The 22,456-nt window shown below is 31.7% G+C and overlaps 1 protein-coding gene across 1 annotated transcript; it reads left to right on the top strand.

The window, feature by feature from the left end:
- Positions 1-5,591: 5,591 nt before the first annotated feature.
- Positions 5,592-20,137, top strand: LOC134267269 (uncharacterized; the record flags this gene model as incomplete). Its single annotated transcript, XM_062749488.1, has 4 exons — positions 5,592-5,702; positions 18,320-18,499; positions 19,834-19,938; positions 20,071-20,137. Coding segments are annotated over exons 2-4 (350 nt in total), but the record flags the coding sequence as incomplete, so codon positions are not given.
- Positions 20,138-22,456: the final 2,319 nt, after the last annotated feature.

Below are 22,456 nucleotides of genomic sequence, written 5' to 3'. Positions count from 1 at the left end.
GGGGGGGGGGTTACATGATCACTTACATCACCCATTCTTCAGGCCTGTGGTTCGATTCGCAACTGCTCAAACGACTGAACTAAACAGCTAAACCTACATGTACATATATCATTTCAATAACTTATAATAATCAAAAGAGAAGAAAAAACTAAAATGCAAGGATAATGTAGACATAGTAATCCGTATGGCGAACAAGAATTATGGTGCAAACGGAACATGCAAGCCGGTAGATAGGGTGAAATAAACCTATACATGACACTATTTGTACTTCAACGCCAACATCGCTATCTGCTAATGGCTATGAAACTTATATACTCCAACAGTTCAATCCTCGTTTTCAACAACATTATGTTTTAAATGGCCCCTTAACACTATCTCCATAGGATTCTAAAAATTGCCGAAGCTTTTAGAGAGGTTATCCGCGAGTCTTTTCGCGAGGAAATTTCTTCCATGATTGAAGAGAAAGTCGCCCCAATTCGTGAGGAGCTACACCACTTACGTAACGAGAACGACGAAATGCGTCGACAAATTGATGAGCTTGAGCAGTACGGCAGACGACCGCTCATCCGAGTATCGGGGATTCCTGAAACAGAAGGGGAAACACCCGTTTTAAACCCCTTGAGGCTACCTCAATTGCCGGAATAGAGCTGTCAAATGATGCTATAGTTAACTCGCACAGAGTTGGGAACCCCAAAAAACAACGAACAGGTCCAGGCCAAATTATAGCTCGCTTGAAATCTGTTGACACTAAATTTCAAAACTTAAAAAATCCAGCAAATTTCGCGACAACGAGAAAATCATGCAAATTTCGGTCAATGAGGATTTGACAAAATTTCGCGATAGACTGCTCTTTCTCTGCCGACAACTATGCCGTCAAAAGCGCCTCCAAAATGCCCGATCCTCCAATGGAAAAATAACTGTCAAGGAAAATCGCGATAAGTACCATCACATCAGAGACGAATCAGACTTAGTCGAATTCGGACATGTAATTCAGGAGGCAGTGTAGGTGTTTTTCCATCAAAATTCCCTATGACAAACTTTCAACCCTTTCTGATATTCTCAAGTATTTCAACATGACATTAAAAATTAAATGTCAATCATAACAAAAGCTAAAATCAAATATGTTTTCTTTTTTATTATCCAGAATATACCAACATTATCCACAACTTCTCAATTCCTTATACCCTATGCATTATTTGCATCTCTTGTATATTCAATGTATATACATTTCAGTTACCGGTACTTTGTATATGCACTCCGCAACTTACTTTTGTGAAGATACCATACCTTAACAGTTTTCCCACAACTTGAAACCTTTTCAACACAATTACACAATTGTTGTGTTCTTATGTTAACAAAAGTGTACAGTACATGTATATTATTATTCACTTTATTTCAAGTACCTATTCGCTTTCCATTTGTTTTTCCTGTTTATTTTTTGTTTGTGTTACATGTGTACTTTCTATTATTTTATTGTTAACTTTTTGAACTATGCATTATATCCAAACTTTCTTAGTCATGCAAACAAATATGTGTATTTTTGAGTGTGTTATCAATTTAGCAGCTACCGATTGCAGCTTTTTGTTTAACATATATTTTTGTCACAAGGTAGATAATGGGTTACTCCATTGAACAATATCGTACTGCAATCGGTCTTTTCTATTTATCTGTCAGATGTACATCAAAAACATGTTTATGACCGTTCTTTTTCAATGCGCACGTTTTTGCAACTAACGAAAAAAAGTTTTCAGAATACTTGCTCACTGCTTGACATCCATTGCCCGTAAATCTGTGTACATTAATTTTTATTTACAATTTTTCACATTTGTTTTATTGGCATGTGTTGATATTGAGGTTAATCTGGGCCCAATTTATAATTTGTCCTTGACATTCTACACCTTAATAGTCGAAGTATTACACACAAATTAGATCACTTAAACTCTTTCGTTCATGACTTCGATATTTTATGTTTTACCGAAACCAATCTTGACCAAACAGTAAATAACGATGACCTATATTTGGATGGGTTTTGTAATATAATACGAAAAGATAGGAACTGTTTCGGGGGAGGTGTCATGATCTATTTTTCTAGTCAAATACGTGTTATTAGACACCATGATTTTGAACCCTCTGACATTGAATGTATTTGTATTGAAATTGATAGCCATACCGCTAAAATCGTTTTGTGCTGTGTATATCGTCCTCCGAACTCAATCGCATCATCTCGGGTTTTTCCGTCAGAGGTCGGAAAAACAACCTCGAATGTATTAACATCACCGGATGTTAAAAATTTATACATTTCCTGTTTATTCAAATATAGGATAGACGAATTTAGAAGTCCCTTATATGGTATGTTTTAGGTAATATCATTACGTTGAATAAAGTAAAACTCCATATTCCACAGATAAAAGATCTCCATGCATTTATTTTCAAGATCGTGAAAAAGGAGGGTTGTCATGGCGGCTACCATATACATTCGAGGTCGTTTTTCAGCTAGTCGGAAAGGCCCGAGAAGTTGCGATTGCTACGAACTCTGATAGTGGTTTTTGAACCAAACTTTCATGGTGTGGTGACAAAATGAGTGAAAAATCGGATAAAATAATTTTAGTCGGTGATATTAATGTTGATCTCCTTAATACTCCACAATCACACATCATCCATGAAATTATCTCAACACATAACCTTGTTAATAATATCCACGAACCTACAAGAATTACGCACACATCGAGCACGCTCCTTGACCCAATTTTCACTTCAGTTGATATCCAAGTTCGTGAATCGGGTACATTAGTAATGGACTCTTCCATAGGTGACACAGAGCTAACTATTTACCCGAAAAAAACTCGACAAGCCAAAAAAATTGTCCAAGCCCGAAAATCCTATTTTGGAGAGGGGGTCCGACTTCGATCATTCAGTCCTTTATTTTTTTCAGTTATACTACATTACCCCAAGTGGACTATACTTCAACAATAAGTGGGGGTGGGGCTGTACTTCCAACGAACATTACATTTTCTAAAATAAGGTTATGTCTGGGAAAAGAGGGGGGCTGATATTATGTGTCTATAATTCGTCCTACTCAATCGGGACCCCCCCCCCCCTCCTACGAGTCATTAAAACACGGTGGTCAACATTCATTATTATACAGTCATGTACTAGATATATAGCTTTCAGATAATGTAAATGTATTTTCACATCAAAACTTTTGGAATCAACATGATAAAGACTTAACACAATATAAAGATATTTTTTAAATCACATAAGAAAGAGTTGACATAACGTAATTATATATCCACATCACGGAATGGAGTTTTGACATAATGTAATAATGTGTTGATATAATATAAAGATATGTTCACATTATGTTATACACTTTTAACACCACGTAATAAAGCGCTGACATAAAGGTAAGATGTGTTCACCTCACATCATGATGCTCTCGCCGTAAAATAAAGATAAATCCATATCACGTAATAATGCTTTGATTTAATAGACATATACATTCTCAAAAAGGAATGGACTTTTGACTTCATGTTATGATAAGTTTAATTATAAAACACAATTTACTTGACGTAATGCAATTTTGACCTCACATATTAAAGAAATGAAATAATATAAAGAAACATTCATTTCACGTAATAAAGTTTTAACACAATGTGAACATAATTTTCACTTCATATAATGAACTTCCGACTTCAAGTTATAAAGTGCTGACATAATGGAAGAATGTGTTTACTTCATGTAATGCAGCATTGACATGATGTAAAGATATTTTTACATCACCCCATAAGAAATTGACATAACTTAAAGATATGTTCACATCACGTAATGATAGATTGACATAATGAAAGCATAGTTTTATGCTATAAGGCAGTGATGGCGTTCCATAAGAATGTCTATCCTTGTAAAGTATGTATTTTTATCTTCAAAGAACATTTAATTTTATTTTCATTTTTCAACCTAACAGTACTGAGTTGCGATTTGACATTTGGGAGCAATTTGTGATAATAAGTACTAGCAATAAGTACTAGTAAAATTGACGAATGTACAGTTTTGCTGTTATTTGTGTTCCCTATTTATACAAGTAAATAGGCTTTAAAAGGAAGCTTATTTGAAATATAACATCATTAGAACTGATAAAGTTGCACGAGCTATTTTCAGTTTTCCTATCACAAAAAATAAAATCGAAGAAAAAATGTATATGTGCACTTCACCTGGTGTTTATTTAGATACGTTATTCAATGAAAATTGAATTTCATTTATTTCCTGACATATATCTTTCTTTTTGACCACTTTTTGTTATTACTTTCTGGTATATAATTGTTTTGCTTGACCTATTTTTTAATCGTTAAGATATCTTTATTTAATGTTTGCTAGCTCTCGATCTCCCATATCATTGAATGTAAAAAGAAATTTGAGTCAGAACATTTCCTTCTGTCGCTCTTGTTTGTAGAGAGGACAAACAAACGATTTTTTTAAAGATTGCCTTTTGTATTTTTAAGGGGGGTGGGGCATCCCCATGCAACCCAACCGAACCCCACCGCAAAGGATTGAAAAAAAAAATCAGTGTTCAGTTTCTTCTGAATGTTAAACGTATCATTCAGTACATTACGTACATTATCAACTTTGATCACCTCTACGGGTCAAAATCAGTGGCGGATCCAGATATTTTGAAAGGGGGGTGGGGAGTTTGAGGGCAGGGTTGGGGTCGACAACCCGAAAAAAAAAACATTATTTTTTTTTGTCAAATAGTGTGTGTTTTGGGGGCTAAAAGGGTTGGGGGCCGCCATCCTTTAAATCCAACAATAAATATATTTTTTAAATTTAAAACTTAAGGTGTTTCCACACTCACAATTTCATAGGTTCAAATTACAAAAACTGCATTTATTTATTTTTTTTCTTTTTATATACTTTAAACTTTCCAATTATTGCAAAAAATGTATAGGTCACCATATTATTTAAGATGCGAAACATAAATAAACAAAAGTGTTTGTCAACATAAAAATCGTACATTTTTTGTAAACTGTATTATGAAAATATGAAAAAACTGGTTAAAATGCATAATCCTGATGCCGAGTGTCCCTAAATACTTCCTACTTAAAAGATACTTTTGAATTGTGAAAACCAGAGAAACTATTTGACAATAAAGCAAATGCCTAAATGAAAAGACCTTAGAAAGAGTTATTGCTCTTGTCAACATTTTCTAAATATTGAAAATTGAATAAATATAGAAAAATTGCATTTTTAATTTTTTTTAACTTACAATATTTATCATTACACCTATTGTAAAGCATTCTTCCAAGAGATATTGTTTTATTGGGTATAGATTTAAACTAATTACAGTTTTTGCAAAAACCTATGACATCATTGGAGGGTGGAATTACCTTAAATTGCGCTTTTTTTAGTTCTGTATGAATCAAGATCATAGAAATTAAGCATTATCAATCTGGATATATATGTGCAGCGTTTTAAAGAATTTTAAAGGTATTCAGGGCTTTTGTTACTTGAACCTCAGGCGTTATGCATGCATGTGTTTGATTATAAAAGAGTATTGTGTTTGTGCGAAATTACAGAGATACGCAGGTAACCCGGATATTTGATAAAGGTTACCTGCACTAAAACCGCACAGCATTTATGTTCTTTCTTACGCTGATCATGGAGAATATCCCGTAGTGCTGAAGCAAGGACAAGGATAACTTTAATCGGTAAATACTTCATTATATTTAATAAATATTGACATAATAGGCAATTCTAATTCTTATTTAGATTTGAACAATGATGTTTTTTGTACAATTTAGATTGATCAACTTTCGTTTTATGAATAACGATACTACCGTCTTGCACACAACAGTTGTGTGTAAGAATCATTCGTAAATTTGTTTGGCTTAACACATAAACTTTCCTGTGCAATGTAAAATATATGTGTAGGGCATTGTCAGACTGGATGCTGACAGAAGACAATACTTTGCACTACCTATTGGTTGTAGCTTCATAAATAAGCGACTTCCATTCTTTGCTATGGAGAGCAATGCGCACTAAAATTAGACGTGTTATAAACTTATAAGCGAGTTCTTTATTTAGATAAGGATATGGAAATAACGAACAGTATTCAATCTCAACGTCCATTAAACAAATATACAAAATAAGAGCAGAGCAAACACGGACCTCCGAAACATCAGAGGTGGGATCAGGTGCCATGGAGGAGTGAGCATCCCCTGCTGACCGGTCACACCCGCCGTGTGCTCATTGTCATAATCAGGAAATAACGGAAAAAAAATCCGTAGTCAATTCAGTGTATAAATAATGGACTAACAATTGGTATGAAAAACGTCAGTCAGCATTTCATTCAATGATAAATTGTATTTGCTGACAAGGTCATTGTATCGACCATAGAATTTACGAAATGATGACTTTAAACGAGACTGTTGATATTCTTGTTTCATCAACTTGCTTGTCAATGATTTACCTCGTTTAAGAAATTGTTCATACGTAGAGCATGCTCTTGCGTATCGAATCAACTGAGATATAAATACTCCGTATGCAGGTGATGAAGGTATATTGCTGCATAAGTAAGGGAAGTTGACGATAGAAAAGTTAAAGTCATCACGTTTATCATATAGCTTGGTTGTTAGATTACCATTTGTGTCTTTTTCAAGTAAAATATCCAAATATGAAGCAGATGTGTTGGACTCTGTGGTATCTTTTATCTCAAGCTCACCAGGATATATCGTGTCGACGTAGGAATGGAAATTATCATTATTAATTGACAATACGTCGTCGATATATCTAAATGTCGAGTTGAAGGCCACAGCAAGTGTTTTTTTCTTTTCACACAAAATATTTTGCATAAATTCTGCTTCATATGAATATAAAAATAAGTCTGCTAATAACGGAGCGCAATTTGTACCCATGGGAATTCCAATAGATTGTTGGAATACTTGGTCTCCAAAAACCACATAGATATTGTCAATCAGAAACTCAAGCATCTTCTTGATGTCAACTTCAGAGTACTTATGTGTACAATCAGAATCTGTTTTAACAAAATAATTTTTCAAATGACCAATGACGCGGTAGGTAAGCTTACGAGTTCCATTTTTGTTGAAGAAGCAGCTGTCAATGATATCAAAAAGCCTGGATTTTAATTTGTCGTGCGGAATTGTTGTGTATAAAGTTGAAAAGTCGTAAGTTTTTATGCTGTTGATTTTTGTAAAGTCTTGTGATTTCAAATTGTCCAAAAGTTCTTTAGAATTTTTAAGTATCCACATCTGATTTACACCACTTCTTGAATATATAGTTGTACAGTACTCGTGAAGTTTTTCCTTCACTACTGTCAATATTTTAGTGAGAAGTAACGAAAGAGGCTTGGTTGAACATTTACTGGAACCTGCAATGTATCTTTGTTTGTAAGGATTCTTATGAAGTTTCGGAATCCAATATATATAAGGTAGTTCAAATTCATTTTGGCTCTGTGGAATATTAAAAGTATTCAAAACTGACAGGTGATTTTGAAGAATTTCTTCCTTAGAAAGAGTAGCATATGTATAAGTAGGATTACCACTCGTAGAATTAAATCCAAGTTCTTCTAAAATGCAATTAATATAATGAGCCTTACAAACAAAGACAATGTTGTTACCTGCTTTGTCGGCAGGAACCAGTACGTACTGATCGTGTAATCTATCTAATTCTTTTTTCACTTCTGGTTTATTGAACACAGAAGGATAGATGGTTTTCATTTTGCCCCTCAATCTTTTAATACGTGACTTTAACATGGATCTGATACATTTAATCCATTCTGACAAAGTGTCAATGTCTTCTTTTTCATATCTAGCCCATCGTCTGGCGTAATTTTCAACAGAATCCATAATATTTATGAAATTCTGACGCCAGTTGAAGGATCGGGGTTCCCTATATTTAGGACCTTTTAAAATAAGTGATCTAAGGTCCTCATTACGAACTATATTTACGTCACCTGTAATAACGTGTCCAGCAGGACTATAGTTATAGGGCGAAGAAGAACATGAACACGAAAGGGGATTATTTTTCAGATAGTCGATATCCAGGCCATGTAAAGTATTTTTGTAATTGAAAAGTTTGGAAGCAATGGTCGATGTATATTTGTAGGAAATACAAGGCGTAGTCTTTAACTTGAAATATGGTGGAATATAAGACTGGACCCTTTTGTGATTAAGAATATTACTAATATTTACCGCGTCAATTCCTTTATTGGCATATTGAAGTTTAAGGAAAAGACGGATTGTTTTAGCTGCATTTTCTTCCGTGAAACGTGCGGGTTTAAAAAGCCTATGATGTGCAATATCCATAATCACAGAACCGAGCCTATATTCAGATGTCGAGGAATCTAAATTTGGATGTTCCTTGGTCTTTTCAAGAAGACAATTTAAAAGTTTCAAAGGGACAGAGTAAAGTTTGGTTCGAATATGATGTAGATATTAGTAGAATCATAAACCATAACATGGCTTGCCTTTTTTTTAAGCAATATTCTTAAATTTACAAATTAAATTTGAAACCGATATTTTGTTTTTAAAAATATGACATCATTTTTTTTTATTTTTATACGACGAATGTACATTAATTGATATTGAAGTTTGAATAAGATTCTTTGCCAATCAATAAACAAATACCAAACAATTTCTATAAGATTAAATACCTGGGAAACCTTAGATTAATATGATAATAATACTATGTAAAATTAGAAGAATACAGTTCCTTGAGCTCTTTAATGATTTTAGTATATTTGAAAATGATTTCGGTCTACATCAAACATTAAGGGTAACAATGCAGTGAAATTTGTCTCATTCTTCGTTATTGCAAGAAAAAGATAACAAACAGTATTCAATCTCAGAGTCCATAAAACAATACAAAATAACAGCACAGCAAACACGGACCTCCTAAACATCAGAGGTGGGATCAGGTGCCATGGAGGAGTGAGCAATCCCTGCTGACCGGTCACACCTGCCGTGTGCTCCTTGTCATGATCAGAAAAAAAAACGGAAAACTGTCTTGTCAATTCAGTATATAAATAATGGACTAACACTTAGTATGAAAAACGTCAGTCAGCATTTGACTCAATGCTAGGTTGTATTTGAGGACAAGTTCATTGCTCGAACATAGAACTTTATTGCAAAAAAAGGTTCAAAGGTAAATTGAGGGCTACGTCTTAAATTGAGGAATCAGAACGAATGGGGTCGATATACACCTGTACATCTACACCTGAAAAATGCATGTTGTAACCCTGCTCATTTCTGATATTTATTTTTTTAAGATTTATTAAACGAACCAAAAATACTTGAATTCCTTAAACCCCAGGCATATTTCCAAAAACGAAAAACGGCCGATGGGTTTTGATACAAAAATGGGATTTTTCGGATGACAGTCGTAGTTTTTCGGTCGTTGTCTTGGCCGATATTTACCTTTTTTTTGTCGGTCGACCAATTTTGTGTCCATCGGTCTAAGTTATATTTTTTTATGCGTCAGTGGCCAATTTCTTCAATTAAAGTTATCCGACGATTAGCCTTCGATCATCGTCTATCATCGGCGGTCAGTTTATTAAGTCGGTCGTCCGTCGTTGGACAGTAAGAGTATTGAAAATTTCGGCAGACGGTTAAAATCAAACTGTAGCTCAGAACTCTATGATCGGGCGATGATTGTCCGACTTTTGAATATTAAACCCAGTAAAGATACCAAACACAAACAAATTTTATATGCATGGACTGATTTAAATTTTTTGAACGGAAATAATATATATTCATTTAATTCGAAGCATATTAAGTAACCTTAAGTATTCTTTGCTGCTAAGATATGCACCATTTGTCGTTTTTATGCAAATCTAAACAAAATTTTGAACACATTTTCAACATTGAGTCACAATGTTATAAGAATCCGCCACTTTGCCTTGCAAACATTACTCACGTTACCTATCTGAATATAGATATATGAAAAAATATTGCTGATTTCTAAAGAAAAATGATTTTTGTATTATTTATCAAAGTCAATGGTGTCCCTTGGAAATAATGTGAGTGCTCTGAGTCGCCCGATACTATGTCGGCCGATCATATTCTTTCAGCCGACAAGACCAGAAAAATTCAATTAACGACCATCGGCTTAAATGTGACCTAGGCATTAGCTTCAACACCATAATGTTTGATAATTAATTTTCGTTAATTTTTAAAGATTTTTGGATTGATCAGTCTCTCGTATATGGAAGCACAAAACGTGACAATCAAAGTCTTATTAACAAGTAAGTCCTCGGTTTTGAAGATTTTTAAGTTATAAGAGGAATCAAATTGAAATGTATCCAGGAAGCAGGAAAAGGAAATGCGTTATTCAGGCCTCTTCTGTTCTCAAGTAGGGTAAATTTCTTATATTCTAAAGTTATTCCTATTCACCAGACACTCTCGTTCAAAGAAGGTTAATGATCATAAATATTTTGGATTTTATATCAAAAACATAGATCGTTTAGTAGTTTGAACCTAACCATACGGTTATTTCTAAATTATAAATTTCTCAGAAGTTATTTTTGGTATCAACTAGTAAAAGGCAGTAATAATGTCATTTAATTATGTCGATTTTTGTTCGATATTATATTTTTTCACAACATAGTCTATCTTTTTCCTTTTCTCTCTAGATACTTTCATCATTATTAGCCGCTATAAGCTCTAAAACGTACCAAAAATATCGAAGACATTCAAAGAATTCATCCTTGTACAAGCACATGCCTAATTCGACATCAATGACTAAAATGAACACGTGACCAATAAATGAAATCAATAATGAAACTTTCGAAAGAAGAATCTTCTTTGATGGGTGGGGTAATTTATGGCTTTACATGGGGGGGGGGGGTTAGAAATTATGTTCAACCGAAAAAAATGTTAATATCTAGTGATTTAATGAAATACACCACTGCATGAAAAGTGGCGTTTAATATAATTTAATAAATTCGTTTACTCCAGTAAATTTCTTGTATTGAATTTAATTTATGTATAACGGTAAATTTTACATGAGATATATTGTGATATAATTAAATACAGTTTTCAAATAAATATAATCATATTTAATGCAAAATACGTCGAGAATAATATAGTTTAATTGAGATAATTATACGTCCCGTTTAAGAATATTGAAAATGTAAAAGTAAATATGCTTATACTTAAAGTTTAAGTACATTTTTGGTATTTTGAATATGTCATAAATAATTCTTTTTACCTAATGTAAACCTATGTTGAAACATTTTTGAAAAAAAAAATTATTTAGACACCCTAATCATTTTAATTTATTCATTTCTCATTTTTATTTATTTAACCCTTATGTAGATTTTTAAAAACTGTGGAATATAACCTAGTTTTTTCTCTATCGACTACCACTGTTATACAATTACATCGGGCTCGAAGTCGGGCTCGAAAAGCAATTTATTTAAAAACAACACACCGCGCCGAAATTCAATTTTTTGGAGAGTTCCACGCAGCCATGTTGAACTTGATCATCATGATGTTGTACGGGAGGAAGGGGCGAAAGATAGTTACTCGAAAAGGAGAAGCATGATAAACTTTGGATGAAATTTATGTTTTAAGAGAAGATGAAGACATTTACGACCCTGTTTAGCGGTATGAACAATGTACAAAATTTTATCATGTGTCCTTGAATGAATAATTGCTTCTGCTACTGATAATGTTACTGTTCCTTAGTCTGGGCTGTAGCCTGTACACATAAAATGCCTGGCAGTAAAAACGTTTGGGCAAGCGCTATTTACATTTTGTAATAATTATTTAACACTTTTAACCATCTAACTTAAAGATGGATTTTAACCAGAGTTTTCTCGTTTGGGATTGGTTTCATAATTTTTGTCACTAAAGTATTCCTCTGTTCAGCATTTACAGAGAGTGTTGTACAATGTAATAAATTATTTATTTATTTCTTAATGCCTACTTAAGAATATATTGAGCACTTATATTGATTATTTAAATAGTTGCAGTGTAGACTGTGCCTGAGACGATTCCCCATAACGCCGGCTATGTAGACAGCTTGTTAAAATGGTGAGAAACATACCGCTCAATTTTTCTATTATCACAAATAAACAAACAATGTTTTATTAACTTGTATCTTTATGCATAAGAGTATAAAAAATATTGCAACAACTTGAAATGCTATATACCAAGTAGACAATACGAAGTTTATATTCTTATTTTCCTTATCCTAAAAATGCAATAGCAATGGATTCTGAGCCATGCATAATTTTTTAACGTTAAATACGTAAGCATGAATTATTAAAAATAGCTATCACATTCTATGTCAGATGCAGGATGTAGGAATCCAAATGCTCACAAGAAATGACAAAAGCAGTATGAAGATTAACACAATTATGGTAAGATTTCTTAAATTTTCTAATAAGATCAATAAAATCACATAAATTGATTTATTTTTAGCTCATCTGAGCCATTTTAAGACCTGAGCGAGTTTTCTGTTCTGTGTCTGGTATTCGACGGTCATCTATAAACTTTTCAAAATTTTACATTCATGAGAATTATTCCTAGTTCGAATAAAAATCCCTGCAAGATACATCTTTTCTTTCAGAAATTGTGACAGAAAAGTTTGAAATAGCTATGGGAAGGATCAACATTGAACTTGCTGAGGCTCTCTTCCTGAAAGTGACTTGACCAGATATTTGGCTACCCAGGATGAGGTACGAACTAATCATTTGTTGTACAACTTATTGTGTATGAGATTGCCACCATTTACTGGAAGTTTGCATTTGTTGTCCACTTTAAAAACTTGCTATATACAGTGTAAGTTGTTAATATATTTTACTTTATGTTAAATCACTTGTTCATTATCCCAATAACTTGCATGTTAAATGCTGTAGATGCTAACCTTTGCATTTAAGTTTACTCTTAAATTCCATGTGTTCCGAGTATGTACACCCATTTGATATCATGTTTTGTCGTCTCGAAATTTTAACATAATACATATCATAATATGTACTAGATCACAAAGTTTGAGGATTTTATTATTGTATGAATGTTATCTACTTGCTCTATATCATAAATACATCTGTTTGTATATCTTTTCTACGAGATGCCATACCTGCTTTTAATTTTTCATATTTTTTTTTATCCATAGTTTCTTTTTGCTACATTAAATAAAATATATCATGGAGGAAAACGAAGAAAAGGGCTGCGCATCTCAACATATTCAAGGTCAAGCAGGTAAATACATTAGTAAATTGCTAAAAAAAAAAAGATGGCAAAAAGTCACCAGTCTCCAATTTACATGTACTTCCACAAATTCTGCAGCTTGCTGCTGTGAAGCTATATATATGTGTGTCTTAATATGATAAATGCTGTAAATGCTATTCTTTGCATTTTCCTAATTTTTGTAAATCTTCAAATTCCATGTGCTCGGACTACGGTACCATTATGTATGTTTCATATCATTTTGTCGTCTATAAACTTGATCTATACATATAATTTTATGTTTTTTTATGCAAATCACTTAACTAGATGACACAGAGAATTTTTTTCATTGCGTAAAATGTTACCTTCTTGCCGTAGTCATGATAGTCATAAGTTTACCCTGTTTGTATATTTTTTCTCCTTTTTTGTATATTCTTTCTATGGAGAGCCACACCTGTTATCAATTTTTCATATTTTGTTTATGACAGCTTTTTACCATATCCATAGTATATTGCTGCTAAATGAAAGAATTAGTGTGGAGGAGCAGAGAAAAGGGCACCTCAACATGTTCAAGGTCAAGCAGGTAAAATGCTCCAAAAAAAAGATGGTGATAAAAATCATTAGACCCAAATTTACACGCTCTGTAATCTGTAGCTCGCTGGCCTAAAATTATAGATAATTATCTGTCTTTTTACCCAGATTTGAAAAAATGGTATATCTTTTGTAGTCTTCTGTAAATTTTTAAATAAGCAAAATTGAGCTGTGTTTTCTCTAGGTCAAATGGTATTTTAAAAATCAGCTCAGATTTTGTTTTTACTATTTAATATATGCAATTGCATAAATCTGGAAGCACACATATAATATGTATATACAGTGTATAGGGAAATGGGTATTTATTTTTATGTTTATTGTAGAAATTAGGAGCTAGGTGTGCTTCTCCAGAGCTGAAAACTTCTTGGAATAAAGAGAAGAAGAAGCAAGAAAAAACAGTTTTGAATATTGGTTACATCTTCATAGTACAAGAAATGATTCTAAAGATAATACTATCTATGAAATTAGAAAGCTGAAGTTGCGTTCTGGTGAATGTGAGAATGTCTTCAAAGAATTGGACACCAAAAGTGCCATTCTCAAATCAAAGCACTCTAAAAGGCAGAGCATAGAAGAACTAGGACAAATAAAAAATCTAAAAGAGTCAAACCTATGGATGTATTAATTGAACAGAGATGGGCTATTAGAGATGAAATATCTGAGTTGTTATTGCTTTGCACAAATTCAATTTTAGATAAGAAAAATATACCTAGTGTTGTATTTTTGACAGTGAAAGTTTTTTCTTATGCTTGAATACAGATTAAAACTGTTATGTTTTTTATTGTTTAAACATTTATTAGTATGCAATCACATACATTTTAATCTTGATTTATATATCACATATATGTACAAGTCTAACTTAAATAATAAGTGCATGGATATTATTGTGGAAAAAATAAGACAATCATGATCAAGGGTAGTCTGAAAGAGCTTTGCTGGCAGTAAGTTGCAGATCTTGATACCCAAGTAAGAGAAAGGTGGCGTCTCTGACCGATCCTTTTGCTGTTGCTTGTGGGCGAGTGAGGCTTCTCTGTCAGTGGCTTAGTGAGTCATAGATGTACAAAATAGAATAGGCAAATGAGATAGAGACATTTCTAAGTAAAAAAAAGGGTAAATTGTGATTTTACTAAATATTACAATTGATATTGCAAGAGTAAATAAATGAGAATTGCAAGAGTAAAATATTAATTTGTTTCCTTCCATTTGAAGTAAGAGAGATTATGAGTTATGGAATTGTAATCAAGGCTTAAAAAATTGTTAAATATACTTTTACATATGTTTATACAGGACTTTTATATGTGCATGTTTTAGAGCTCATTTTTGATATTTTAAAGCAAAGTTGAAAATATCACTATTGAAATGTTTTGCTTTCCAATGTAATGTTGATTTAATGAGGATATGTTATATTACAATCATCAAGCAATAAACCTAGCAGTTGGAACAGAAATGAGCTACATGAATTGTAAACAAATTTATGCTGCTATTGTTTTGTGTAATTGGCCTATGGGATACTTTTCCTTAATTTGAATTGACATAACCAAATGATATAAAGGATTTTTTTTGGGTCTTGTATTTTTCACAGTCAACAACAAGTATTTTTCAAATTAAACTTGGATAATTAGTGCATGGACATCTATTGTTGAAATACTTGGGAAACAATATAAGGGTGGTCTAAAAGAGCTTTGCTGGCTGTAAGTTGCAGATCTTGATACCCAAGCAAGAGAAAGGTGGTGTCTCTGACCGATCCTTTTGCTGTTGCTTGTGGGCGAGTGAGGCTTCTCTGTTAGTGGCTTAGTGTGTCTTATTAAAATGTACATATAAAAAGAATGGACAGCTTTTATTGGCAACATTTATTCTTTTTATTCAAAGTATGATATAATTTATTGTGGGAAATTGAAAAGCCATTTACAACCCATGCAAAAGTTTTAAAAGGGGCAGTTTCAGTCAGATATTGCAGTCTTTTGGAGTCCAGAATGACTACATTTTTTACCTGTTGTGTTTTGATTTATTGCGGATTTGAATTTTACATACAATACTATTCTTATATTATTTATAATTACTTCAGTAAATTACTTACTACTAGTATGTAAAATTAACTCCATTATAATTGAGCTACAATCATGATTGTAATTTTTTTAATTGTGACTTTTAGGCTTAAATTTGAAATATTTTGTACTTTGTTAGAACTCATTGTTTGTACACTATTGAGATAACATCTAATAAAATTGAATGAGAAATGGATTTGTGTAAGATTTTAAAATACTTGCCAAAAAAAAACCACAATTGTAAGCCATACAAATTGTTGATGGAATAAATGTAAAATAAAAATATCATGCAATACTATAATAATGTTAAATTTCATCAAATACAACCTTAAATCTTAATTATATGGGAAAATATAATACGTACATTTTCATTACATATACAAGAGATTTAATTTTAGTTTATGAAAGAATAAAATTTGCACGTATTAGTAAGTTTACAATTCTCCGTATATAACTTTATTTTTGGAAGTATTATAAAGTAAAGTGTGAATTTAACAAAAAATAATGAGGTAAAGATCAACGTTAAATTTTATTAAACGAACAAATTTAATGTGACCGTAAAACTTAATTTAATGGCCATGTTTAATAATAATTATACGTTTTGTATATTAGAGGTATAATAATTGTTTACGGCAGACTAAAATCCAAACGTATTAGTAAGTTTACAATTTTCCAAACTTTATTAAATTTGTTCTTTTAATTTTTCATTAAACTCGTATTAAATGCTAGTTATTTTCTAACATTTACGATCCCACAATATTTTATAATATGCATTTAAACATTAAATAATCGCAGCATTTAAATCACATTTAAGGTAAAATTAAACCCGACTTTTCATGCAGTGCACATCATTCAAAAATTTCTAGAACCATTCCTGCCCTTTTGATGGTGTCACGTATTACAGATATTGTGTTGTTAATATACAGAAATATTATCAGAAATTCATAATTAAAAATTATAACATTGATAACACAAGATATATGCCTCAATGAGTTATTATTATCATATCCCTAACATTTGCACATGTACATCAGGATATGTTTTACCCCGTTCTGTTCTGTACACAGGTGTCTTAATTTTCAATTAAGGCACCCAATTACTATAGAGGCATGTTTCAGGAATAATAATTTTTCATTCAGGGATAATATCATAAATTATTTTTCTTTATTGTAATTTTAGATAATTTATGCAAAAGATTAAATATTAAAAACTTCACAAAACCAAAAAAAATTATATATATATAACATGGGACATGGTACAGAGATTTCTTGATACTCCCATGGTGATAAAAGAATTAATTATAAAGGATTTAGCATCCTCTGTTAAACACAGTCACAATAGATAGCTTTGAAACCTCTTTACTGATCATGAATGCATAATGATTCTATGTCTGAATAGAAGTGATGTATTTTGACAATTATAATTAAAAAACTCAGCAAACGTACGACCTTAAGGTAGGATTCTTCTCATATTTCTAATGTTTAAAAATTAATGAAATTTTCACAGAATCAAGAAGACAATATCAGTAAGTGATAGTATCAGTGAAATTAAATTTGACCGTTTTATATTAGAGGCAAGGTCAGGACAAGGTCATTATCTTTTTCCTTGACATTAAGAATAAAAAAAATACTGTTGCCAATTATGTGAAACCTACTTCTATTTCAAACGTTTCATGATTGTTCTTTTTGCATAAAAACATATTACTATATAGGGTCTATAGCATGATATTAGCAAATTTACATAAATAATTTTACTTAGCTGGATATTGGCTAGTCCGAATTTTCTCTGTTATTCTTAATTTTTTAGGATATATAAGTTATTTTCATATGCTTCTTATATTTAACTTTTTCTTATTTTCACATATCATAAAGTAGTCTTATAAATGTACAAAATGATACAAAAACAAAAAGTTTTGATCGTTTACTAAGAGAGAAAAGATACTTTTTATGGATTTTTAGCTCAAATCTGCACCTTGATAGGAAGTGTTTAAAAGCTCACAAAGTTCTAGTTTGTTTGAAAAATAATATTTATTTGATATATTTTGAGAGTTTAGTCCCTCATTATTAATTTAACTTACATTTGAAAATTTCTCCAAGTCTTCGATTGTGTAAAAATTATAACTAAATTCATTGTTCTATTATTATTTTGAGAGGCAGAAAAGAAGATATTTTCATACGCCACCATTCCGCCAAAATATAGTCCCTACTAGTTTTCAAACCCAGTTTACCATTTCTATATAAAGTTGTACAATTCTGATGAGGAAAGAAAAATATGGTCTTTTAAATTCCTTACATCTCAATATATAAGACATATATGCAAATATACTTTGAGTGTTTCATCTAGTCAGAAACCAGAGAAGAATCCTACCTTAAATTGAACATACAGGGAGCAACTTCATAACGATCAAAGTGTTGTTCAGAGATATCTTTTTAGCAGAGAATAATGCAACATTTAGTTATATGATTATATGTATTTTGTTTTAAAAATTGTGTTTCCTTGTAGAAATGGAAAACTTTGTTCATTCATGTCCTCAAAACGCTACAGAGGTCTTGGAATCCTCCGCCAGGATGGGCTGTGGTAAAGACAAGTATGGGAACGATCAGTACATCTGTGTTTCTAACAGAAACAAAACAGGGTTATTAGAACTATGTTATAATGGTGTCATGGAATTGATACAAAGAGGTAAATTTCCCAATGTTCAAAGTGTTAAAAAGCGTGTATAAAGAATCTTCGTAAAGGTCAGATTATCATAGTACATATAACATGTCGCTAAAACATTTTAGACTGATATTATAAAAATGTATTCGGAAACTCTGTATATCGTCAGATTGCTTTCAATAAAACCTGAAGGGCTAATTAAGAGAATTTCTCCGAAAAGAAAAAAAAAGTATTAATAAGTATCTTTGTTGTATTTTACAAACATAAAACATATTTTACGAAACATTAATAATATTTTTTGTCAATGGATTTTAAGTAGTTCCATGTAAAAATGTTTCTTACAGTGAGATATTTCATATTTAAAGTTCGTTTTTAATTAAGAAAGAAAGAAAGAAAATCTAAAATAGTAAGGAAATAGAAGCTACATGTATGCTTACCGTCTAATCTATTTAATTACTTAAAAAGAAAATGCTATTAACACCAATCAGTAGATGATAAAATGTGAAACATGATAGTTCTGAGAATTTGTTGGGTTTTTTTCACACGGTATAAACATAATCATGTTTTGGTAAGGTTTCTCTCTAGACTCTACCAGCTCAGCATCCTTAAATCTTGTCAAGCTCATTTATATATTTTTCTTTTTTCCTCGAGAGTTTGGACCTCCTTATCTTCAATTTTCATTTGCACCCTAGAATTTTATTTTTCTTGAGATCCTAACCCATGTATTTTTCCGTGAGATCTCATTCACTTTTTTTTCAAAACATAATTTTTTTTTTTGTTTTGTTCAATTTTTGCTAAGAATTCATTAAATGTTTTTTTTCAGGACATAAACTTTTCTTGTTTTATTTAATTTCTGCAAAGAATTTTCATTGGGAAAAATACCTTTTACATTTCATTAATCATATATATTCTGTGCTATTTTAACTTTAGAACGATAGTTTTGGATAATTATTTTTTTTTTATTCTTCTTTGATTTGTTTGTTTAAGTGTTAAACACTAAATCAATGTGCTGCAGTCCTTTGTTTTCAGAGTTCCTTTTTTGTCCAGTTGAACAGTCATATAGTTCGACTTGTATTCTTATATACTATAGTAATCGAAGCATGATCTTGTCATATCTGTCTTATCTAATCTGTCATTAATTAGAAAATGGTTCCAAATATCATGTTCGTGTTAACAAGTTAAAAGTTTGTGTGAAATTTTGTTGAAAGACTCTTTACTATTATGTTTTATCTGATTGAAATGTTGACAAAAGCCTTCTCTTTGCTCTTCTGTGTATTTAAAAATTCTATATAGTTTTTATTCCTGTTTTTTTTTTATTTTACATACATAGTTATATTACCTGTCATCTCATTATTAAGGCAACTGTTTGGAAACTGACGGAGAAAAGCTTTATTACGTCGATTGTCTTGGATTTTCATCAGGTTGTCCTGTCGAAGATTATCAAAGCAACACAATATACCAGTGTAAGATCATTGATTAAAAAATGCAATTTCATTAAGGGACAAAGTATCAAATTGCACCCTAAACGCATTCTCAAAAATAATTTATTTATCGATATATTCATTGACATTTTATTTCCTTATTTATGGTTTTAGATCCTGCTTGTCAAAGCATCAATACTGAACAACAATGCTATCTTGCTGAAGTCTCATGTCCTAACAGGTAAGTATTTTCTTATCGCTCAATCTATTTAATGTTCTTGTATACATATACTGATTTGCTTACTTGAAACTTTCAAATGTTCATGTAATGCATGCTGTTCAAGTAATATAAAGATTAAAATATACCTTCAGTTATCTTCCTATATTAAATATCAGGACACAGAATTTGTTTGTGAATGTACATTTATTGAGAATGACAATAATTGAGTAATACATGTAACGATACAATAAAGGGTGATCCAAAAGCTGGTTACAAAATGAATACTCTTTTACATAACAACATAAAGTTATTTGAAGTTAGATTTGAAGTGATACGGTTCTCTAACACCCGGGGCAATCTGCAAGGTCAAATGCAAAGAAGACAAATATCAAAGCTTCTAATTTTTGGAGAAAATATTCCAATTAACAGAATCAGATTCCTTAATTTATCAAAACGATTATAGATATAAATATCAAATTTCTTAAATACAATCATGAAAGGATTAAACAATAAATATGTACACAACGTACTTGTATATGCACATACATGCATAAAATAATAATTATATTTATTATATAGTCTATCTTTATTCCCTATATAATCTATACAAACGCGAACAGTTCATAACAATACATATTCACCGGATTTTAAGCCGTATTCACCGGAGGGTCAATGCGCGTGCAACGGCATTGTGACGTCACAATCAAAACATCAAGCAACGTTGTAAACAATGGTTGCAACGGCCGCAGAGAGCTAACTATTTGAGCAGGAAAACAAGTATTCAAACCCATTTCAGGATCATTTTTTAACATTTGGACCTCTTACACATAGCGAAACTCGCAATGGAAAACACGGAGGTTACAAACAGTAATCTGGAGATTTTATTTTATTTTCAATAATGGAAGATCGCAAATGAAAATGGTGTCGTCATACAGCCTTCAATGTCTTTTTTATTCAAATCCCGACTATATAGTAAAACAATTATGGACTCTTTTGGTGTTGAATATGGTTTGTTATTCACCAAAAAAATATTCATATTGACCGAGGCGAAGCCGAGGTCAATATGATTATTTTTCTGGTGAATAACAAACCTTATTATATAGCTAATAAATAGTCTAAAATAAAATACTACCAAAAATCTAGAGAATTTTAACGTTCAATATCTTGACGTTTTATTGAACGCTAACTTTGTATTACGAATATGAGTATGCCCGAAACATTCCGAATACGAGCGTTCAATATCGAACGCCCTGTTGTAAACAAAAAAGTCGTCTGGTCCAATGTTCAGAGCTAAATTAAAGAAAGGAAGTGGCATCTAGGTAAGATGTGTCTTTTTTACACAAAAATGAAATTATTTATTAAAATATAGTACTATTAGACCCATTAAAGCCTAAATAAGCAAATCATATCGCTCGGTAGGGTCATCGGAATGATGCGATATATTGAACGCTAACAGGACAGACGGTAATTTGAATACCGATACTAAAAAATCATTAATTTGATGTTTTTTTGTTGTAATAATTATTATAAATTATGTGGAAATGTTTTAGCTATATAATAAAGGAGTTATTAAACTTATATTGGTGAATATTGGCACTTGTTGGCTGTTCAAATGCACTCGCAAGCTCGTGCATTTTAACAGCCAACTCGTGCCAATATTCACCAATATAAGTTCAATAACCCTATAATATTCAACACCAAAAGAGTCCATAATTGTATATTAAAACCCTATATTTCTAGGGGTTTTTCGTTTCGTTTTCTCAGATGAAGTTGCTCTGTGGCATGTAAGCCAATGATGAAAACTTGTCTGCGTTTTCAAAAGTTTATTAAAGAAATCCAATTTATAATTTTCTTCGTGATCGTATAGTTTTTAGAATTAATCTGAAATATGTTCAGAATAGACCAATACACTTTTTATACAACTGTTCAAAGGATCCGTCCAATATAATAAGAATTTAAGACTGAACTCCAAATATTAAATAAATAAAAGTCCAAAAGAATGATTCCCAGAATAATAAAAATCCAAAGAAGTGTGATAGTTCGAGAACAAAACCGGGAATACTGTTTTCTTACTAAAACAGGGTATTTTGTTTTGGTCCCGGATATAAAAATGCATTTCATTGGCTAATTCACCATCACTATCCACCTACGCTTTGTCCGTAGGTCTGTCCGTTGACCTATGAACCCCAACATGGCACCACCCTCGAATACAGGTAAACACTCATTACTAATATTTATGGACTCAGTCCCCATCTCTGCACCACAGGAGTTCTAGCCTTAAGCTCTTTTACTTATTTACTTCAAAGTTCCCAATTTTATTGCTCTTAGTCAAAACTCTTA

Source organism: Saccostrea cucullata, unplaced genomic scaffold (assembly GCF_032062105.1).
Source record: "Saccostrea cucullata isolate Sc308-1 unplaced genomic scaffold, CSIRO_AGI_Scuc_v1 ctg10003, whole genome shotgun sequence".
In the NCBI taxonomy this organism is placed as follows: domain Eukaryota; kingdom Metazoa; phylum Mollusca; class Bivalvia; order Ostreida; family Ostreidae; genus Saccostrea; species Saccostrea cuccullata.
This window is presented reverse-complemented; position numbering and strand designations above follow the sequence as displayed.